At 36.9% G+C, this 21,838-nt stretch overlaps 2 protein-coding genes across 2 annotated transcripts in view; both read left to right on the top strand.

Annotated features, from left to right (window-relative positions):
• LOC140166286 (tenascin-R-like) overlaps positions 1-18,321 on the top strand; it is a 22,008-nt gene extending 3,687 nt beyond the window's left edge. Inside the window, exons 3-11 of the mRNA XM_072189698.1 lie at positions 81-332; positions 1,004-1,291; positions 6,141-6,410; positions 10,884-11,030; positions 11,437-11,610; positions 11,809-12,090; positions 14,873-15,154; positions 16,771-17,025; positions 18,048-18,321. Coding sequence (XP_072045799.1) covers positions 81-332; positions 1,004-1,291; positions 6,141-6,410; positions 10,884-11,030; positions 11,437-11,610; positions 11,809-12,090; positions 14,873-15,154; positions 16,771-17,025; positions 18,048-18,229 — 2,132 coding nt within the window. The 3' untranslated portion in view covers positions 18,230-18,321. The remainder of the gene's footprint in view (positions 1-80; positions 333-1,003; positions 1,292-6,140; positions 6,411-10,883; positions 11,031-11,436; positions 11,611-11,808; positions 12,091-14,872; positions 15,155-16,770; positions 17,026-18,047) is intronic.
• The window catches only part of LOC140166287 (fibronectin-like), a 4,701-nt gene continuing 1,098 nt past the window's right edge, over positions 18,236-21,838 (top strand). Inside the window, exons 1-2 of the mRNA XM_072189699.1 lie at positions 18,236-18,346; positions 21,279-21,557. Of these exons, the coding sequence (XP_072045800.1) occupies positions 18,274-18,346; positions 21,279-21,557 (352 nt within the window). The 5' untranslated portion in view covers positions 18,236-18,273. The remainder of the gene's footprint in view (positions 18,347-21,278; positions 21,558-21,838) is intronic.

The raw sequence follows: 21,838 nt of genomic DNA on the forward strand, positions 1-21,838 counted from the left end.
GTAATAAACATTTACCAGATATTTATTCTGAAATCAAATTAAAGACTTGAATTTGTAATAAAATTGCTTTCTTTTTTCAGTGTCGCCTGGACCATGTGAGATTGTTGTTTTAGGATCAACACTAAATAGTATCAGCATCAGCTGGGGTGATGGTGGACAAAACTACATAAACTACCAGGTGTCACTTGACCCACAAGGAACCATTCAATCTAATGTCCAATCACGTACTGCAACATTCAGCGGGCTCACGCCAGGTGCACGATATACCATTACTGTACTCTGTTTGCCTGCAAGTGGAGATGCACTGGCAAATACACAGCAATACCGCACTAGTAAGTTCAAGCAATATTGTTAACGTTTCCACACAAAATGGATTAATAATATCATCGGCAGAATGCAACTAATTTTTTTTTTGTGTGTTTTGGGGGGAAAATTCATATATTCAATGCAAAAGGTCAACATTTTCATTTGATCGTCAGCTTTTCATCCCAGCTACATACACTTTACATATCATTAGATTTATAAAGTTTTCTTTTTCAGGACTGTTAAATATCAATTTTTAATCATTTGCTAAAAATTTGTATTATATCGCGAATTTCAAAAAATCAAAATTATTTGATATCAGAAGGACATTCTTCGTATTCAGAATGCAATTCGATTTTTCTGATGTGCTCTCATGTCCCACAAAAAATACTGTCCAAATGTTCATACCACATCCCTTAACTGTCATACACACTACTGACATTATTGTAATGTAATGCTTGAAATCAAAGGAGATATCTTACCCTTCCCAGAATCCTTTGCAACATGATACATTTCATCAAAAGCCACTTCCATTTGTACAGTCTCCTGTTGTTTTCATTATCAGAATACTGAAATGGGAGAAATGTATTATGGGAAGTGAAAGATATCTTCTCTGGGTTGAAGTCCCTATTTGAGTAGTTTTTGAGACAAATTCTGCATGCATGATGACACATTTCAATACCTCGTTTTCTCCTTACAGAACCATCGCCTCCGACTTCACTCAGAGCATCTGGCGCAACTGCGGTTTCCATCCTTCTAACTTGGAATGCAGCGCAGAACGATTTAAATTCATATGACATTTTCTATAGTGTCGGCAGTACAGATACACCAATACTAGCTGGAAACGTGGATGGTACCGTTAACACGTTTAGAGTTACGGGTCTTAATCCAGGTACTCTGTACAGCTTCTCTGTGTATGCGGTTGCAGGATCGGACCAAACTGGTGATCTTTCCGTCAGCACGCCAGCTGTGACAATTGGAAGCACAAGTGAGTGATTGAACCACACTGGCAACATTGCTGTTTTCTTACAGTGCCTCTGATTGGTTAATTACAGGATATGATCATCTGTGTAACCAATCAAAAAGGTTGTTGTTTTTTTTGGAGGGAATTATGCTACCTCAGAAAATCAAATTTCATGATACCTGTCCGGTGATCTTGCTCTCCCCTTTCGAGGTTCTCAATTTTCATTTGGGTAGGGATGTGCAGGTGGGGTTCCAAAACCATAACCCCAAAAATTCCAAATTTGACAAAAAAGAGACCCTGCATGAGATCCTGGGTAAATGAATCATGAAAGTACTCTGTCCTTTGGAGGTAACGTTAAAATACCAAATTTGACAAAAAGAATCAAAAATACTCATTTTTAATTATTTCTGTTCTGTGTGGGAGATTGTGACCTAATGGTTAGGGTACTTGCTTTTAGTGCATGAGATCCTGGGTTCAATTCCTGGCGGTGGAGATTTGCTAGGAAATTAAATGAAAAAAAAAATTTCTGAAATTAATTGGCAACCTCTGTATACTAAATTCAGACTTCCACTCTCCCCATGGTTTATTTAGAAATGGGTAAATGAATCATGAACGTACTCCATCCTTAGGAGAGGGTGTTATGCCGTTGGTTGTGTGTACAGAGAGCCATACCTGTACATGTATCTTGCAGCCAGTTTCGTAAAGAGTAGGGTGTTAATCCCTGACTGTTCCCAACGCATCCCAGTGTCCAAATGGACCCAATGGAAATAAGCTTCAGTAGAGGCTTTCTTGGCTTATCCAGGTTTGTCAAAACTAGGATAATAAATAAAAAAATTAAACTTTGTATCGGATAATGAATTGCTCAGAATTTGCACTGGCAATATTGTTAAAATCATTCTGTTTGTGAAATAAGTTGAGTTTATTAAATAAATAAAATCAAATGGACCCCATTGGAAATAAGCTTCAATAGAGGCTTTCTTGGGTTATCCAAAGTTGTCAAAACCCAAACAAATCAAACTACTGTCACTTTGCCCAATTTTTGATGGAATAATTTGCAAAAAAAAAAAAAAACCACTCCATATCAAAACCAGTTTTCTAAAAATTGCAAACTAAGTTATACTGAAAAGGCTGAAAATGCACCCCAAATCTGCAGCATCTCCCTGTACCCACCTTTTCACTAAGACCGGCATCAATTTGATTTCAGCAGTTTTGGTTAGAGATTAATTAATTAAAGTTAATTTATTATTTCTTCTTGGGTCCAGATATGCACGGTCTCCTCTACACTAATTCCAATCAGCCATCTACACTTCGTATGTACTATGTTATGCTTTGTAGTGACGACTGATTAACTTACAGTCCATATCGTGACGGACTTCTCAAGACTATTCAATGCGACTTTGGTTGTGCGCTGTAGCGCGACTGACTAGTGGCGCTTGGTCAAAAGGTCAATTTGGACAAACTCGGTCAAAAGGTCACAACTGGACACAACTGCGCATGCTCTATGCCACAGGAATCCTGTTGCAAAATCCATCACTTTGAGCTGAGCGGCAGCGGTATGACTCTGAAACTTGCCGCTCAGCACCGCTCCAAAATTGTATTTTGTTCTCATCGTCAGAGCGGCACCGCTCCAAGTTGATTTGAATTCAACTCCCAGCAGTGCTGCCGCCACGGCAAAGCGGTGGAGTGATCGATATATCAGCTTGCTGCTGGTCACCGCTAGCATTTCTGGTGAGACTGCGAAGTGAAGTAAAATCATCTTCAAAGTGGCAAGCGGCAGGAAAGTATGAAACCAGCATTAGAGCAGGTTACATCAGACGGCAGGATCTCAAACATACCTATCTGTCAGTATACACTTCATTAACCCCAATAGACTTCTACATGCATAGAATGACCTTTGAATGTATTGGGTACAAAAACTCAAGCTCCACAACTGGAGGTCAACTTTTGAGCTATTCTTTTTGAATGGAGGTTATTGAACTTTGCCATCTGAGATGAGATCGTTGGGCTCAAAGTGTCTCATCTGTCAGTACACAGTTCATCAACCCTAATAGACTTCTACATGCATAGAATGACCTTTGAATGTATTGGGTACAAAAACTCAAGCTCTACAACTGGATGTCAACTTTTGAGCTATACTTTTTGAATAGAGTTTAGGCCTAAAAAAAATGTTTGATTGGCGTAACCCGACCGACCCTAAAATTATGCCCGACCCTATTCTTTTTTGTTTGTTTTTTTGAAACAAAAAATAAATAAATAAATTTTAAAAAAAGGAAATAAATTAAATTTTAAAAAAAGAAGAAAAAAGTTACAAGGCCTTTATCAAATGCAATTTACAGTTTTAAAAGTTTTTAAAAAATCCCTACCTACCTCACCTCACCTCAGGTACCATCCTCATCATGGGGGTGGGTTGCAGCCAGTCTTGTGATGAGCCTCCATTTGCATCTGTCTTGTGTGGCTTGGGTCGCAGTGTATGTGGTCATTCCCGTCCAGGATTTGATGTTTGATTCCCATGATGTACATGGACGTCCTCTGCCTCGGTTACCTTGTGTTTTTCCTTGCAACAGGGTTCTAGCAAGGTTTCCTGCACTGCCTCTTGCTACGTGACCAAAGTACTGTAGCTTGTGTTTTAGGCCTACCTACCTACCCTAATTTTTTTAATGTTGCGCCAATCAAACAATTTTTTTAGGCCTTATTGAGGTTTGCCATCAAGATGAGATTCTTTTGGCTCATCTTGGACAGGGGCGCAGCAAGGGGGGACAGGGTGGACGAAGTGTGTGGGCCAGAGGATTCAGGGGCCACAAGCACAAAAGCGAAAATTAAATAATGGCTGATAATTTAGAGCAGGGCCGGATTTACCATTGGGCCAGATGGGGCCCGGGTCCAGGGCCTCCAAAATTTGGGGGCCCCAAAATTGCCCTATGCATCTTTTAATCCCAATAACAGCATGCTTTTGGGCAAAATTGTACAATTTTTTGCACTTTGCGTGCATTCAAATAGCAGAATTCATGTTGAACCGAGGATGGTCCCCCTTCTCTTTTTGAATAGCTCTGACACTTAACATGCACAGGGTTTGACTCTTCCTGTACACAGCACTATCAGCTTTACGTGACTTTATGAGCCACATGACACTGTTCATTCACTACATATATCTGCATGTGCTAAGCAGTGTATGGGGGCGAGAAAGAATTCTACAATTACCGTATTGGTCCGAGTATAGTCCCACCCGTTTTTTAGGTGAAAATGTTTCACAATTGGGGGTGGGATTATACTCAAATTTCAAAAAAAATTTTTTTTTTTTGGTTTTGAGTGTCCCTGGACCTAAACCTAGATGCTAGGATCATTCATGGTTGACCTAAAAAAAAACTTTCAAGATGTTTTGTGTTTTTAATATGAAAATTGATAATTTGTATTCATGTCTTCTTTTTTTTAGGTCAACCATGAATGATCCTAGCATCTAGGTTTAGGTCCAATTTTTTTTTTTTTGAAATTCGAGTATAATCCCACCCCCAATTGTGAAATTTTTTCGAAAAATGGGGGGTGGGACTATACTCGAATGTGGGACTATACTCGGACGTATACGGTATATTTTTTGTACTGCTTGAAGCAGAGTCTGCTTCACAGTAAAAGAAATTAATCTCTGATAACCTCACAGTAACTGAACATAATTGCAGGATTCCCTACCTGGTAGGAACATTTTGGGATAGGCAAATGATTTAGAGGTCTATAGGTAATAGGTGAGAATTATTTGTTTTTTGTTATACTTGGCGCATCAATTAAGTTCCAATATGCGCCTGCATAAATTCACACAAAGTGTGCGTCAGTCAAGCAATACGCAAAGAGCAATTTGTGTAGGTCATACGCCTAGCTGTTTGTCATGCTATTCTATATTAATCCACAATTTTATGAGTCCCGCCAATTAAAGAGCTGATCAGATTTTCCAACTTTTTATGTTGATCAAATTAACATGTTTTCTTTTATTTTTAGCCTAATTTGAGATGTGTTACCCAACTTTCACGCTGTTTTTCAGCATTTTTGAGCATTTTAGCTTTTTTTCACTGAAGGTCAAGTTTCAGATCTGATTTGATATGGGAATAATAGATATCTTATTTGATTGTTTGTAGAATATTGTTTTGCAACACAATAGAGAGGTTACCTTTAAGTTGATATAAACAGATAACAGCAGATGAGACCTACATGTACTCATTATTCCAGAAAAATACAGCACTAATTTTTTGGAATTATAAAAAATATTATCTTGTTTTGCCAAATAAAACATAGCTAAATCCTAATCCTTTAATTAGTCCTAACTAGCAATAAAAGTCAAATTTTAATATTTTGCCAATTTTTGGAAATAAGGGCCAAAAGCATGCATTTTTAGGGTGTTTTTCGTATGCTGTGACAATCAAGCCCAAAGACTTGTGCTCAGACTTATTTCAGTTTATGCATTCTGATTTTTGGAAAAGACGTTTCATTCTTAATAACCAACCATTTAATTAAAGTAACACAAAAAAGTGAAAATTAGAGCAACATTTTGGCATATACTCAAGATTTTGAATGCTAAGACTTGTTCCAAGTCTTTGATTTTTGTGACTCGTTTGTCAGAAAACATGCATGCCGTAAATGCATGTTTTTGGCTCTTTTTTCAAGAAATTAGTAAAATATTGAACCTTTTCATTTATTTCCAGTTAAGACTAAATGAATGATTAGGATTGAGCTATGTTTCATTTGGCAAAAGAACTTGATAATGTTTTTTTAATCCAAAAAAATGAGTGCTGTATTTTTCTGGAATGGGAAGTAGCTATATATATAGAGCTTGTAACCCTTTCAAAATCTTACATTTCACCACCTTCTTTCTCTTTTTAAATTTCATCAGCCACCATTCCTCCTGGTCGAATCTTTGTCCAATTCCTGGCTAATAATGAAATTGGCGTTGTCTTTGGACCAATCAATGGCGTGGCCGATTATGTCATCAGCATCTCACCAGATGATGCCAGTAACAACTTTGCTGTGTTCAATGCCAACACTGGATATAGTCACCTATTCACACCCCTTCAACCAAATACTGTGTATACAATTACGGTAACATCACAAAGTGTCGGACAGGGCACTGGACAACAGACATATACTACACAAGTTCGAACAGGTGAGAATTTTAATATTTAATTCTTGTTGGGTTAGGTGTGTGTGTGAGTGGATATTAGTGCTGTTGTCGCATGATTTTTCTCATGTTGATATGATTTTTGTCTTGTTGTTATGTCGGAATAATTGCATCCGGATGTCAACATAATGTCAACATAAATTTGTTGGCAGGGGGAGTGCTCCAAATCAAATAAAATAAAATAAAATAAATCCATCATGATTTAATTAAATGGGCTATTCCAGTTGAAATCCACACTAGCCCTGTGGAAGATTTTGGAAATACCTTCCACAGGGGGAGTAAGGTTTTCAAATGTAAATGGCCAGAGCTGTTCATTTTAAAAATCATACTCCCCCTGTATTATGGTTTTACCTGTATCTTCCACAACTGGACTGAGTATTTATAATGGAAGTTATCCAGTTGTTTATTCTATTTGAAACCTATACTCCCTCTGTGGAAGACTTTAGCTAAATCTTCCATAGGGGTAGTGTGGATTTGAAATGAAATAGCCCAATATCTTGTATGTACTTTGCAAGCATTATCTAAACCTTGCATTTGATATACTATCCCAATCATTTGTCCAAATGAATAAGCACTGTCAAATATGTAATTTAAATACTGTGCAACACTTGGATTTTTTACTAGTTAATAACCAGTGCTGTACGGTGCAAAACCTGATTGAGGAGCCAATGGCTCCTAACTTTATAAATTTAGGCGCCCAAATTTTGCTCCCAGGTAAAAAATATGTGGTGCCAACTGAACAGCCATGTGCGTTGAATGTTCATAGCTGCTGTACTCAATCTACATATTCCCATTGAACGCTACATACTCCATACAGCATGTAGTCTACAGTGTACATGTAGGTCTATATGTTTTCCAGGAAGTCTCCATTGAGACATGATAAATGCATATATTCATAGCATACATTCATACTCTTGAATGCTACATTACATACATGTTTTGCATTTGCTGGCGATTAAAAGCTTCAATAGTTGGTCGCCATTGGCGCCAGGGATTAAATATTTAGTCGCCATTAGAAAAAATCTAGTCGCCAATGCGCCTAAAATGGTCGCACCGTACAGCACTGTTAATAACCCATCATTTTTGTCAACATCTCCAAATTTATATTGGTTCAGTCAACATAAATACATGTCGACAGCCATGGATATGTGACATATAAGTGCATTGCGTGTGTATGCATGCATGCGTGTGTTATGTTTTGCATGTGTACTTTACTTACTCCTTGGATAAGCTTAGCTTTGTTAGGAGAACATCACATGAAGACTATATAGATTTGTGCAAATGTGTATTGGTATATATGTGGGGGTTTGTTAAGATTGTAACATTGATGATTCATCATCAATGTACATGTCATCGATAGCCACATGTCTGCCTGTCATTTTAGACAAGAAATAACTCAATTTGTCTGTCAAATTCCTAAATGAAGGTCAATGCAAAACATGTATTTCCAGTTACAATCCATGTACCCCCTACAGAAGACATGATCTTAATCTTCCAATTAGGGAATGTGAATTTCAAATGGGGTTACCTGAATAGAAACTCTATTTGAAATCCACACTCTTTGTATGGGAGATTAAGGTCATGTCTTCCATAGCGGGATTGAATCAAATGTTAAGGTTTCAAGTTCGGGAGGGGGGGGGTGGGGTAGGAATAAAATTTGTTTCCTGGTTGGTCTTGGTAGTGGGAGCAAAAAGAGAATAATTTTTCCAAGTTGTATCATTTTGGCCCAGAACTATTGGTAATGTATATGGTCGAATCCAACCAAAAGTGTACACGGGCCAAAAATAAAAGTCCAAAATAAAAATGTCTCCACAATTTTTTCTTTTTGCCCATTGATTGAAGGCATAGTGGCCTTATAGGAACCAAAAGTGCCATTACTAATCTTGAAAAATAAATCCAGGATGTGTGATAGTGAATGTGACATCATAACCCAATGTTACCTACGAATACCACTAGGATGCTTTCACTATCGCAATACTAATCAACCTAAAACAAATGGAATATTCCCATTAATGCTTTTTTCATGTAATGTAGACCACAGGGTATCAGGAAAATGCTAGCTCAACCAGAAATAATTTGTTTTCATTTTTATAACACGATCAATATGATCTGATTCAATTTATGCTAGTTTATTTTTAAAAATGAAGTTTAGGTCAGTTTCTGTATTTTATTTATCAAATGAGTATGAATCAATTTACATATTGTATAAGAAAGAGCGGGATATATGTTTTCAGGAATATTAGGAACTATAAGCATACACCTAACGCTTCATAAAATGATAGGTGAAGAAACCCGGGTATTCGTAGGTAACATTTAACAATATCTATATTGAGTTTAGAGGTTCAAATTTTGCTATTATGTTTTAAGAATGAATAAAATGGTAGTTTTTAGATCTGTTTCAGATGGTACGTCCAAATGAATAAATGTTACTACCTTAGATTAAAAAAATTGATGCTTTTAGCAAGATTTTGAACACTTCATTTTGATATACAAGTAGTAAAACAGCAAATTTACATAATAAATAATTGTTGAATGAATCCGTATATGGGTAATAATATTGTCCGGGGGTACCGCTTAAAGTTTTTGACAATTAATTTCCATTGGTAGGGACACTTCATTACATATGTCATGTATTATGCTGTATTCGTAAGTAACATTTCAGTATTTGTAGGTAAGAATTGGACTTTTGGTGGATATCGCAATCAAATCTTCATTTTATAAAGCACTTTGAATGTATTATTTTCTTTATGTGCGTTTATTGATACTAGAGACCCTATCATGTATTAATAATGTCCGTTCACAGCGGTTGAATGAGGATTGAAGTAAGAAACAAAGGCACTAAAGTTCCTTTAATTTGCTTAATTGCACACAAATTGCTTAAAACCGTTATTACAGACTTGTGAAATCCATCTTGGAGTCAATTACGTCTTGTGGCCTTTCGTTTGAGGGCACAAGACGTAAGCTACAATTAGCTTTATACCAGGGTCCATCACTGTGTTGTCTAGATCATGAGACAATGAGAACAGTCATTTTTGTCCATGGTATTCGTAGGTAACCTTATCGAAAATGTCAAAAGCTACCTTTGAATAAATCAATTTGGACACAAATTACTCAGAAACCAGAAGGTCGGTAAACGTTTAAAATGAAGCAAACATGATCGACAGCTGACAAATCCAACTATTTATCCCCTTCTAATCTTCCTCGAATCTCATTTTTCTTTCAAATGAGCAGACCGGTGTCTATTTCAGTACATATTTTTCAACAATTAAGCTGTATTCAGTTTGCATGGCAGGCATGTATGTGAATTTGCAACTTTCATTGACATATGATTTGATAGCGAACGTACGGGCCTTTTTTATGTACCAATATGGGCATTGGCATGAATGGCGGTATTTCACAATCAAGGGTCATGATGTCAAATTGTATTTGTAGGCAACATTCGGCTACCGAAAGCTACCTACGAATACTTACTTATTTTGTTAATATTTCAGAAAAAGTTAAATGCAGGCTATTGAAACTTGATAGTATTAAAGAGTGTATCACCCTGCACCTATTGCATAAATATAATTTACTATTCTCTCAGTTTGTGGAAGCGACAGAGCTTTTAACATGTATTCGGAGGTAATGCATATTTTTTACCAAACCTACCTTTGTGCCATTTAGAATTTCTGGCAGCTAAACACAATAATAAAGATGTCTGAATGCAATGCATTTCAGTATTGGACATATCAAAGCTTGTATCAATCGCGCATTTATTAGTGATTTCCATTCTTTAAAGGTATATCTAGTGCTATGAAAAATTGTATTCGTAGGTAATGTAAAAAAATACCACTCGAAAAATTATCACAAAAAATTCATAATTATGTACAAATATGTGAACAATTGAACAGGCAATCTTTAAATACACACCTTTCAGGAAATCAATTTAGATTCAATCCAATGACTGCTTTTCATAACTGATGTAGATGTTTTAAAAAATACATTAAGAAATATTTTGAAAAAATGGGTCAAATACATGTTTTTGGGTCTCTGTGTCTAAGTTTTTCACAGAAGGGGTCTTATTATATATGGCATAAGCGTATGATCAAGGGAACACAATACAAAAGCGAAAGCCAATTGTTAAATAATGGCCCCTTTCCTTTTTCCTTGCCTTTCTGATTTGCTCTTTCATTTTTGTCAGGGGACACTCTTTAGCCCCCTTGGGTAATGTTGCACCAAATGTGTAATTAACCCCATGAGAACTACCTGTCGATTGGCCAAAATGAATATTGTGTCCAATTTTGAACCAATCAAGGAGGGTATTACGGTAATAAGATCATATGCAAATGCAAGTTTGACCATAAATAGTTGAAAACCTAGTCATAATTGGAAATTGGTTAATAACCAATCAGAAATGCTGTTAGATGACCAATAGCGTCCAGGGGGTTAATATCATTCCTTGTATTCAACTCATTTCAGATCCAAGTTGCGCTGGGGCTATTGCTATACAAGCTTGTCAGACAGATAGTATCACCCAGATATGCGTATGCTGGGAGGATGCACCAGACACCAATGCTGGGGAGCCGGGATTTGACTACTACATAGTGTACTCAACCAACCCTAATGGTATGTCTTTTAAAGAATGTTTTGAAACATTTTTATGATATAGGGTATAATGTATGTTTTTTTTTTATTTATTGGATGTATGCTGTAAAAGTAGACAGTTCGTGGCAGGCAGGTACAGTGAAAAAAACAACACACAAGTATACTTACTTTTTTGTTTGGTTGTTGGCCTTGTTCAGAGATGGTTGGTTGGCCCTCATCTCTGAGGGCGCTACAAGTTGCAAAAGGTCTATGATCCGATTATTACGTCACACTTCAAGTGTGCTCGATCGGGTCAGTCTGCTGAAGAAGGCTATAGTAGCAACAGCTGAAAATTACGGAGGTAAATATATTTGTATTGAGACCAAGAGTTAAAATCTTTCTATTACGTCTGATATATTTGACTGTTTCTCATTGATTTATTACACAGGTAACACTGTTGAAGCAGGCAGAGTGTTCTATGGTGAACAACCATGTCAAGAAATCAGCAGTCTCTTCCCCGATGAACAGTACCTTATTGAAGTAGACACCGTAATAGATCCACAATCACCCTTCCCTGAGCAGAGATGTGAGGGTGATGCTAATGCTGAAGTAGGCCTAACAGGTAATAATTCAATTAACAAGCCCCAAACATGTCATTTAAATCATAATTTCTCAGGCTTGCATCGTTTCTTTCCGATCCACACATATATTAATTTGTGTCTCGCATTGTCTTACGCCCTGCTAGGGTGAAGTATATAGGCCGCCTCCTTCTTCATTATTCAGTTTCTAATTTATAACAAATCCCAAATCTTGTATTCAGACCCAGTTCCTGACAATGTGATTGCTGTACAGCGTGTCACAACCAACAGCATAGAGATCTTATGGGCGGAGATACCAGATGCGCTTGGTTACTTTGTTTCTGTTTGGTTGGTTGATGCGATACAGCCTAACGGAATCTACCAGGAAGCTAGAGCAGATGCGACTACTGCCCAGGGAATGCTGACGGGATTGATGCCAGGTAGACTGTATAATATCGCAGTCAGGCCAGTCCATGAAACTGTGGATGACTACCCGGAACTGATGTCTATCACTCAAAGAACAAGTATGTGGAGTGTAAAAGATTATTGATTAAGATGATATTTAGATGATTTATTTATTGATTTTTTTATTTTTTATTTTTTTATTTATTGATTTTTGTATTATTATTATTTTTTTTATTTTTTTTATTATTAATTAATTAATTAATTAATTAATTTATTTATTTATTTATTTATTTATTTATTTATTTATTTATTTATTTATTTATTTATTTATTTATTTATTTATTTATTTATTTATTTATTTATTTATTTATTTATTTATTTATTTATTTATTTATTTATTTATTTATTTATTTATTTATTTATTTATTTATTTATTTATTTATTTCACTTTATCACTGGCACAGAATTACAAAAAATATATATATATAGTATTGCACATAAGTTACATCAAAAATTACACCATATCACGAAAGGAACAAAATTTGTTTTACAAAGTCCAGTGAATGGCTGGAGCGAACAGGTACCAAACACAGGGAAGGGAAGGGAAAAATAAATTAGAGGGGGGAAACTGCAGGTTGAAGTTATGTTTGCCTGCAATTTGGACAATTACAAAAAGAGGTCCAAGTACAAACACAAGTTGCATCAAAGGTGCGAGCAAATTTGGACTGGTAAAACTCCAAAACTTGTTGCTTAAATGAAGCAACAGAATTTGTAGATCTGATAATACTAGGGAGCTGGTTCCAAATGGGTATCATATGCTGAAAAAAGCCCCATCTTGTGGCATTCAGTTTTAGAAAGCTGATTTACCAGTAACAAAGGATCAGAGGAAAATCTTGTGGTGAGACGGTCTTTGTTAATAAACTGCTCAAATAAAGAAAGTCCGCAGTCATGTAACCCGTCCTACACCAAAACCTGATCTTGTTATGAAAATTTGATTGATACGGTTGTGTGCAGAATCTTGTTAGCTCTAATTTGATACCAAATTTGCTACCAAACACTCAAAAGTGACAAAGACTGATACCAGTTTATGGCATTTGGTGCATTTTCAAAAGTTGCAAATCAAAAGCGATAACGCAGGGTCGAAATTGCTTAAGCGTGGTAATGTGGTCAAGCTTGCTTGCCCACGATGAACGAATTGCTTCATGGATGAACCCATGTCGACTATCCCAAGTGCGCGCTTTATTCAATTGTTAATTTAAAACGCATGGATTGCTACAGTGCTTTACTGATGAATACTAGGCACGATCGCGATCGATATGACCTAGCGGTTGTTTCGGGCTATGTCAATGGTCGCACTGTGCCATTCACCTCTACAGCTCCGCGTTGTCCATTTTTAATTTGCAACTTTTGAAAATGCACCAAATTTCATATACTGGTCTCAATCTCTCTGAATTTAGAGTTTTTGGTGGCAAATTTGGTATCAAGTTGGAGCTTACAAGATTCTGCACACGACTTTATCAATCAAATGTTCATAACACGATCAGGTTTTGGTGTAGGACCGGTTACATGACTGCGGACTTTCTTTATTTGAGCAGTTTACCATAAAAAACTACATGATAGTTTAAATAAAATGAAAGAAGTTTAAATAAAATGAAAGAAGAAATTTAAAAAAAATCTAATTTTGAATTTGAGTAAGCTGTTATGAAAAGTTTTAATTGGTTATGTTAATTGAGAACCCGTCACATCGCTGGGTTTTTGTATTATACAGATCAATTCTCTTATGTAACCCAAGTTTCCGTTGTATTTAGCTGTGGTATTTTAAATACGATTATTGCATGTCAACTCCTTGTTAGAGGTGAACAGTTATTCTTAGTTCACCACATAAACTTGTATGGCTCAAAATTCGGACCGCTCGCCATTAAGTTTACTACTTTCTGTGTTTTGAAATTTGTTGACGTTTTAATGATCCCCTATTTCCGGTCGATTATTTTAGCTGTGTCATGTCACGTGCATGACGCTAGTGGGTACCAGCCAAACTTCAGAAAGAAAAAAATCACGATCGCCGATAACGATGTGATATGGGACTTACATAGGATTACACAGAGATATTTCTTGCCAAAATTTGACCATTTCTAGGTAGCTTGGCCCTACTTTGTCTGCGTTATATGAAAAAGGACAAGTCTTAAGTAAGTAAATGTGCAACGCTTTTGATGTTTTGATGTTTTGAGAGACTGTGAGGGATCAGAACAAAAAAATGATGGGGCCTATTCTTGACTGTAATATTCCTTCAACCAGCTACCGTGCGGTAACAGTCTTATACGATGGACAGATAGTATCAGTTTGTGAATGAGGACATCGTATAAGTTCCTTGTACTAAGTTATTCTTGCAGATCCTTATTATTGAGTTTATAGAGCGTTTGTTGTTTTTTGCAAATTTTACTTGAGGATTGTTAGATATGAAAATTAAAAACAATTTCAATTTTTAATACTTTGCCATAAAATGTGTTTTATATTGCCAATTTCAAAAAATTAAAATTACTTGATATCAGAAGGACATTCTTATGTCTGATGTGCTCTCATGACCTACAAAAATTATCTGATCCCTTAAACAAACAGACTAACAAATTGGGCTATTCCATTTAAGATCTACACTCCCCCTGTAGAAGATTTTGGAAATATCTTCCACAGGGGAATATGAATTCAAATGGAATTAGCACATTAGCAGCTCCATTTGAAACTCACCCTCCTTTAGTGGAAGATACAGGTTGAATCATTCTCAGAGGGTGTATTTCCAAAATCTTCCACAAGGAGAGTGTGGATCTTAAATGGAATAGTCCATTGTGATCATACACTCTTGAAACCAAACATACAGCTTATCAAATGTTTTTTACTCTACAACAGTTCCCCCCACACCCTTACCACTATTGCAAACTGGCAGTATGGCATCGACCATCACCATCGCATTTAACAGGCCTATTGGCTACTTGGATTACTACCTGGTGTACTATACACCCAACGATGGCCAACCGGAGTCACCAGTCAGGGTGGAAGATACAAACCAACCATTGGTAATGATCACCAATCTGTTGGATGATACCGATTACAATTTCCGTGTGGTTAGTGTAGCGGGTGTCGGTCTTGGAGAGACTACCAGCGAACCAAGCACTGCAACATTCACTACAGGTGTGTAAAAAGAGGGTTTTTTTTGTTGTCACCATTCCATATTTCTGGAATTAACGTAATCTTCCGATTGGAGTTCTATGTCCAATAATAATCCCCTCATCTTAGAAAAGAAAAGAGGCAGAAAATTAGAAAATATATCCAATTATAATTCCATGGTAACTTTTGGAAACCTCAATACCTAAACTTCATTAGTTTCCCAAAGTGCCAGAAATCATAGTTAACCCCCTGAGCACTACCTGCCGATCTAACATTCTCTCTGATTGGTCAATTACATGATATCTTCATTTTAATCACCAATCAGAATGGAGCTTTGCAAATCATTCTTTCCAATTGTTTTGTGTGGTGAAATTATTCTAACAATGTTGCAGATTGGTCCAATTGATAATGAAAACTTCTTTCTGACCAATAGGCAGGTAGTTCTCATGGGCTAACCACTGATAATCTGACCCTGGTACTATTATGACACTTTATGCTTAAATTTAAAGCAAATTTCAGGTGTATAATTTAGTAGATGGGGTGTCATACCTACAGTTTCTCGTGGTATTATTTATGCACTGCATAACAGGTAAGTTACGCAATTACAAACACTTTTGTGGTTTCTAGCTATGGGCTATTCCAGTTGAAATCCACACACCCCCTATGGAAGATATGACCTTAATCTTCAACACAGGGAGTGTGAATTTCAAATGGGGTTACCGGAATGAGTGACTCCATTTGAAATCTGCACCCCTTATGTGAGAGATTAAGATCCTGTCTTCCATATGGGGTATATGGATTTCAACCAGAATAGCCATTACATGTTTAACCAGGAAAAGTGCAACAAATTGACCCCTACAAAATGGCCAGTTATACACAGCTATATATATCAGTTCAGGGGCACTCGTAATTCACGGACATCTCTGATTTCAAAGACGGGTTGGTGATTTCACATATGTCGACCTTTGTTGACAGCTGGGCAGTCGATGCAGCACATCGGAACAAAGCTGAGTGTATCAGAGTAAGCTTTCCTATGTTTAGCAAATATCTAACTGTGCAAAATTATATATCTATCTGTCATCTGTGCAAATTCTGACAAATACAGGCATGAGAATTTTCAGTTTAAAAACTGAATTCAGTTTTTTTTATAGTCAAAATTTTCGCAACTTTATTTAATTTCAGCCTGTTTTTGGTACTTTTTGCCCAATTTCACGCGCATTTTCAGTTTTTTCAGTTTTTTCTAGGAAAGTGCAGTCTCATGCCTGCAAATAGTCCCAGAACACACTCAGATTGCAATGGCCAAAATCAAATATTTTGAAGTAAAAAAATCCCAACAGTACCCGAGCCTGCGCTCTAATTCATGAATTGGATAATAAAATTAGCAGGCACTCGACTTGGGTTAGCTACAACCCTGATAAGGCCTACTCATAAAATTATTCCCACTGCGCTGGCACGTTCACCAAAATTACTAATATCTGGGTTTTGAAACTAGAGAGTATATGATTTATGAGACGTCTCTGAAATATGACGCTTCAAGAATATTTGATATCAGAGACATCCGTGAATTATGAGTGCCCCCTCGAACTGCATGATATACAAGTTATTTACAATCAATTTTGCATGTGTGTGTTCATCTACAGCCCCAGCTGGACAAGCGGAGGTGATCATCCGAAGAATTGGCACAGATTTTGTTGAATTTAGCTGGGGAGCTGTAACACGTGTAAACTTTAACAACTACATACTGAGTAACAACCCAGGCAATCAGATCAATGTTATACCCGAAGATAGCGAGAGACTGCACAGATTTGATGGCTTGACTCCTGGAATGCCTTATACATTGACGGTGGCCACTAATGCTCAGAATACACCGATAGAAACAGCTGACTTTATTACCAGTAAGTTAAAAAGGGGATTTGAAGAGGAGTGGGTAAAAGCAGGAGGCGGCGAAAATGAAGGGGCGGCGGAAAAGAAGGGCGGCAAAAAGGGGGCGGCAAAAAAGAATTAGTAATTAAAAAGGGCGGAAAAATTTGATTATAAAATTTTGAAAAAATTGTACTATACATTAAAATGTATTACTTTTAGGCGCTAGCACCTGAAATCCTTTTTTTTTTTTTTTTTGCTCTTCACTTTTTCAAACAACCGAAAAAAAAAAAAAAAAATTGGGTCAACCTTTTCGGGCTGTTGAGGAAGGGCGGCAAAATTTAATTTTCTTCAGCCCCCCGGGTTTGGGGCGGCCACGGTACGCCACTGGTATAGCTAAAGAAGGCATGGATCAGTGCTAAAGCTTGGTGGGAATGACCACCATTATGTGCCAACATTTTTTGAACACGTGTCATTTCATGTAAAGACTAATATTTTCATAACACTTGGTAGATTTGCTAAGCATTTCATTCCAAAAAGGTTAAGGGTGAAATGTCAAGATCATCTAAGGTCAAATAAGTAAAGATTGGTGCATTTTCAAGGAAGTATATGGAAATGAATGTACCAACAATTTATGAGGTCATTTCAAGGTATTACAGGACTGGATTGAGTTCAGCATGTTAGATTCACAGGAAACTGCAATGGGCTATTCCATTTCAAATCCACATTACCCCTCTGGAAGATTTTGGATATATTTTCCACAGAGGGAGTATGAATTTCAAATGGAATTAACACATTAGTAGCTCCATTTGAAACTTACTTTTCCTCAGGGAAAAGATTCAGGTTGAATCTTTCTCAGAGTGTGTATGAAATTCAAATGGAACTGCCTAATGCACTTATTCAATTTGAAATTCATAGTACTCACACTGTGGCGGATATTTCTAAAATCTTCCACAGGGGTAGTGTGGATTTTAAATGGAATAGCCCATTGCATGGCAAAGGGGAGAGGGGATTTTGTTGCACATCATAATTCTTGTTATTCATATATATTTGACAGAACCACTTCCACCACAAAACATACAAAACCTTTTTAGTGAGAGCACAGCAACATCTGTTGTGGTACAATGGAACCCACCTACCGGTACCACTGGCTTTGACCAATACAGAGTCTCCTATCGACAGCAGCAGGATTGGCGCCTATCGATTCCGTCTTTGTTGATGCCAATGATGCTGATTTGAGGGCCACCTTCTTAGGACTGTTACCGGATACTACATTATGTATCATGTGTGGTGACTATCGAGGACAAGGAGCACTAGCTCAGCAGAGTGAGGCTGTTTGTACAGATGCACCAACCGGTATGTATTGTGCATTTTATCATGATTTATCATCCTCTTAGCACTCATTATAATATACTGCAACTGACCAGTGTTGCCGAAACTTTTCGGTGCCAACGAGCGGCACATTGACTCAACAGGCTGTGGTAAATGAGTCTCAAGTAGCCCAATTTTAATTTTCCAAAAAAGCGCCCAATACTGGATATTTGGGCGGATTTACTCGGATTTTGAACTCAAATCACCCAATTGGGTGGAAAAGCACTTGACTTTAAAAGCGTGCAGTACTTAATGGGAAATTCCATACCGATCAATATGGTTACACAACCCATTGTAATTACAATTATGAGCTTCAGAGACTCAAAACCTTTATAAATGGGCTAAATTGAAATACATCAAACAACTGCCGCAACCTGATTCTTACAAAGTAGCCCAATTTTATTTAGGCAAGTTGCAGCACAGTCTTTTTGAGTAGCGGCAAGTGATCGCCAAGTAGCCCAATTGTGTGCCTAAGGCACGACATTGGCATCACTGCAACTGACCCAATAAAATGAAAAGGGATATTTTTAGAGACTGAGCAACTAATGGTCTATTCCATTAAAATCCACACTCCATGTGGGGAAAGATTTTGGAAATGTCTTTCACAGATGGAGTATGAATTTCAAATGGAATTAGCACATTAACCAACTCTATTTGAAACTCACCCACCGTATATGGGAAATTCAAGTTGAATCTTTTTCAGATGGTGTATAAAATTCAATTCATACACTAGATTGCGAGAACCAATCAGAGCAAGCATTAGAAAAATCCAAATCATGCATTGATTGTGTATATATGCACGGCGCATACTACACGCAGTGCTTTCGGACGTGTTCATTTTTCTTATGGGTTGATGCATTTATATTTGCTTGTATTTTCCAACACTTTTAGTGATAATTTTGTTATGAAAACAGCAAAAATCACATGTTTTTTTTCTTCTCGTGTATGAAATGGGGTAATAAATGTGTATTAATTGTTTGGAGAGAAATTAGACAAAATAATGCACTTGCACTGATGTTGATGCATCTAATGCCCTTTCCCCTTTCTAATTATGCACTTGCTGGGCTATTTCAAAGGTCATTTTTAAATTACCGTATTGTTCCGAGTATAGTCCCACCCGTTTTTAAGTGAACTTTTTTCACAAATGGGGGGTGGGATTATACTCAAATTTCAACAACAAAAAATCAAATTCAATGCATTTTGATATCATTAATAGAGTATGACATGAAAACAAAATATCAATTTTCATATTAAAAACACAAGCATTTAGGTCTAGGTCCAGGGAAACTCCAAAACCGAAAAAATAAATAACAAAATTTTTTTTTTTTTACAATTTCTGGAATTTTTCGAAGAATGGGGGGTGGGACTATACTCGAACGTGGGACTATACTCGGACGAATACGGTTTAAGAGATACAAGAGTACATATGTGACATGATCTGGTCCATGGGGGCCAAAGGTGGCAAATTTGAAACTGAGATAAAGGTAAAAATATGGAATAAAAAACAATAAAATACATAAGAAAATAGATATCAAAAAACTTCATAACTTTAGAACCAAGTTTGCTAGACCTTTGGTTTTTCGGTAAATGATAGCCTATTGTATGTATAATGTAATAATTACAGTAACTCAATTTTCAAAATGCCGCCTGTGGCCCCATGGACCAGATCATGTCACTTTTGTCAAGTACATGTTACTTGATTGGTCCAATTGCCATCCAAAAATCATGATAATGAATCCCAAAGCATCCAAATTGTGATAAAGTGTAGGACATTCTGCCTAGAGTATTGCGCATGGTTATGCGTTCAATTTTCAGCTGTTATTTACAGAAAGGGATACCACTGTGCATCTCATGTCAACAACTTCAAAAATGTGGGCAAAAAGTTGGCTAGGGTTAGGGGTTACTACACCCTGGCCAAATTTGTGCCTATTTTTGCATTTTTCTCAAAAATTATAGCGCATTGGTGACAAGTAAGATATGTATATTATAGGGGCAAGGACTACAACTACTGCACTGAAAATTAAGCAACTCAAGACAAGTAGTTATTGATTTATTGGTCAAATATTGGTTTCCCTCATTTTTGGCTGTAACTCCACAACTGTTGTCTGTGCTGAAATAAAATTTCCAGTGCAGTAGTTGTAGCCCTTGCCCCTATAATATACATATCTTACTTGTCACCAACACTCTTAATTTGTTGAGAAAAATGCAAAAAATAGGCCCAAAATTGGGCAGGGGTGTAGTACCCCCTTAATTATTTTGAAACCCATACTCTCTGTGTATAGGGTGTTAACTATAGCGCCCCACAACTGGAATATTTCAAATGGAAGTAAAATTGCCTATTCTATTTAAAACTCAGAGGAGGCTTAAAGGCATTCCTACAATGCACTATGATTGGGAAATTTGATCAATATAACCTAATTTTAAAGGCAAAGTCCCCATTGCCACACACACAAAATGGTAATTTTAAAACTGCAGCCAACGAGCTAATAGTTGAGACTTAGGACTGATATTTGATTTTCTTACAGGAAACATTCATACTGTCCCACTGCATTAATTTTATTCCTAAGTCTCGATGTTTTAAATGTTAAATAATAGGATGAAAACACCAGATATTTGCACACAATCCCAATGCAAGGTATGATCAACTTTTCCACATGTGTACAAAAGCCAGACATACAAGGTCAGAAACCCCATTGGGTTGTGGGAATGTCTTTAAACATCCTCTGTTTAAAACTCATATGACCTCTGTGGAAGAATTTAGCTATATCTTCCAAAGGTGAGTGTGGATTTCAAATGGATAAGGCCCGTAAAATCTATAATTTTCTTACTATAAAATTTCAGCTTAATCTGGATTATTATGTATTCAATTTTTGAAATATCAACTGAATTTATACATTCATCGTCTTTGTATTTTCAGAAACGCTTATGCCGGGAGAAATCGTAGTGCTGGAAGTAACCGAATTTACGATTCGGTTCACGTGGGGTAACGCCGATTTCCTGCAAGACTTCTTATTGTACAACGTACAAGTGACATCAGTGGATGGTTCTCAACCATCGGAGCAGCCTGTACTGGATCTACAGCGTCGTATGGCAACGTATACTGGCCTAGAACCTGGAGTGGAATACACATTGAGTGTCAATGTGGTAACTGAGGACGATTTTAACAACCTGCTTCTTACTGAAAATCAACGAACAAGTAAGTGCTTGATTTTGGCGCATATAAACGAGGACATGCACATGATATTTCACATTTAAACCGTGGACCACTCTGCAAGGGGGGACCATCCTCGGTTTTGGAGGTCTGCAAATGACCACAATTGCATGTATAATGAGATTGTGCATTGAATATACCATCCGCAATTGCTAGGTAAAATTGCATCTCATACACATAAAATATGGCAGTTTGAAACTGCTGCAATAGACCGCAAATGCATGCTAAATGCCTTTGAGCGATACTTGCTCAAAACTGCGGACCAT

The sequence above is a fragment of the Amphiura filiformis genome, chromosome 12 (assembly GCF_039555335.1).
Source record: "Amphiura filiformis chromosome 12, Afil_fr2py, whole genome shotgun sequence".
Lineage (NCBI taxonomy): Eukaryota > Metazoa > Echinodermata > Ophiuroidea > Amphilepidida > Amphiuridae > Amphiura > Amphiura filiformis.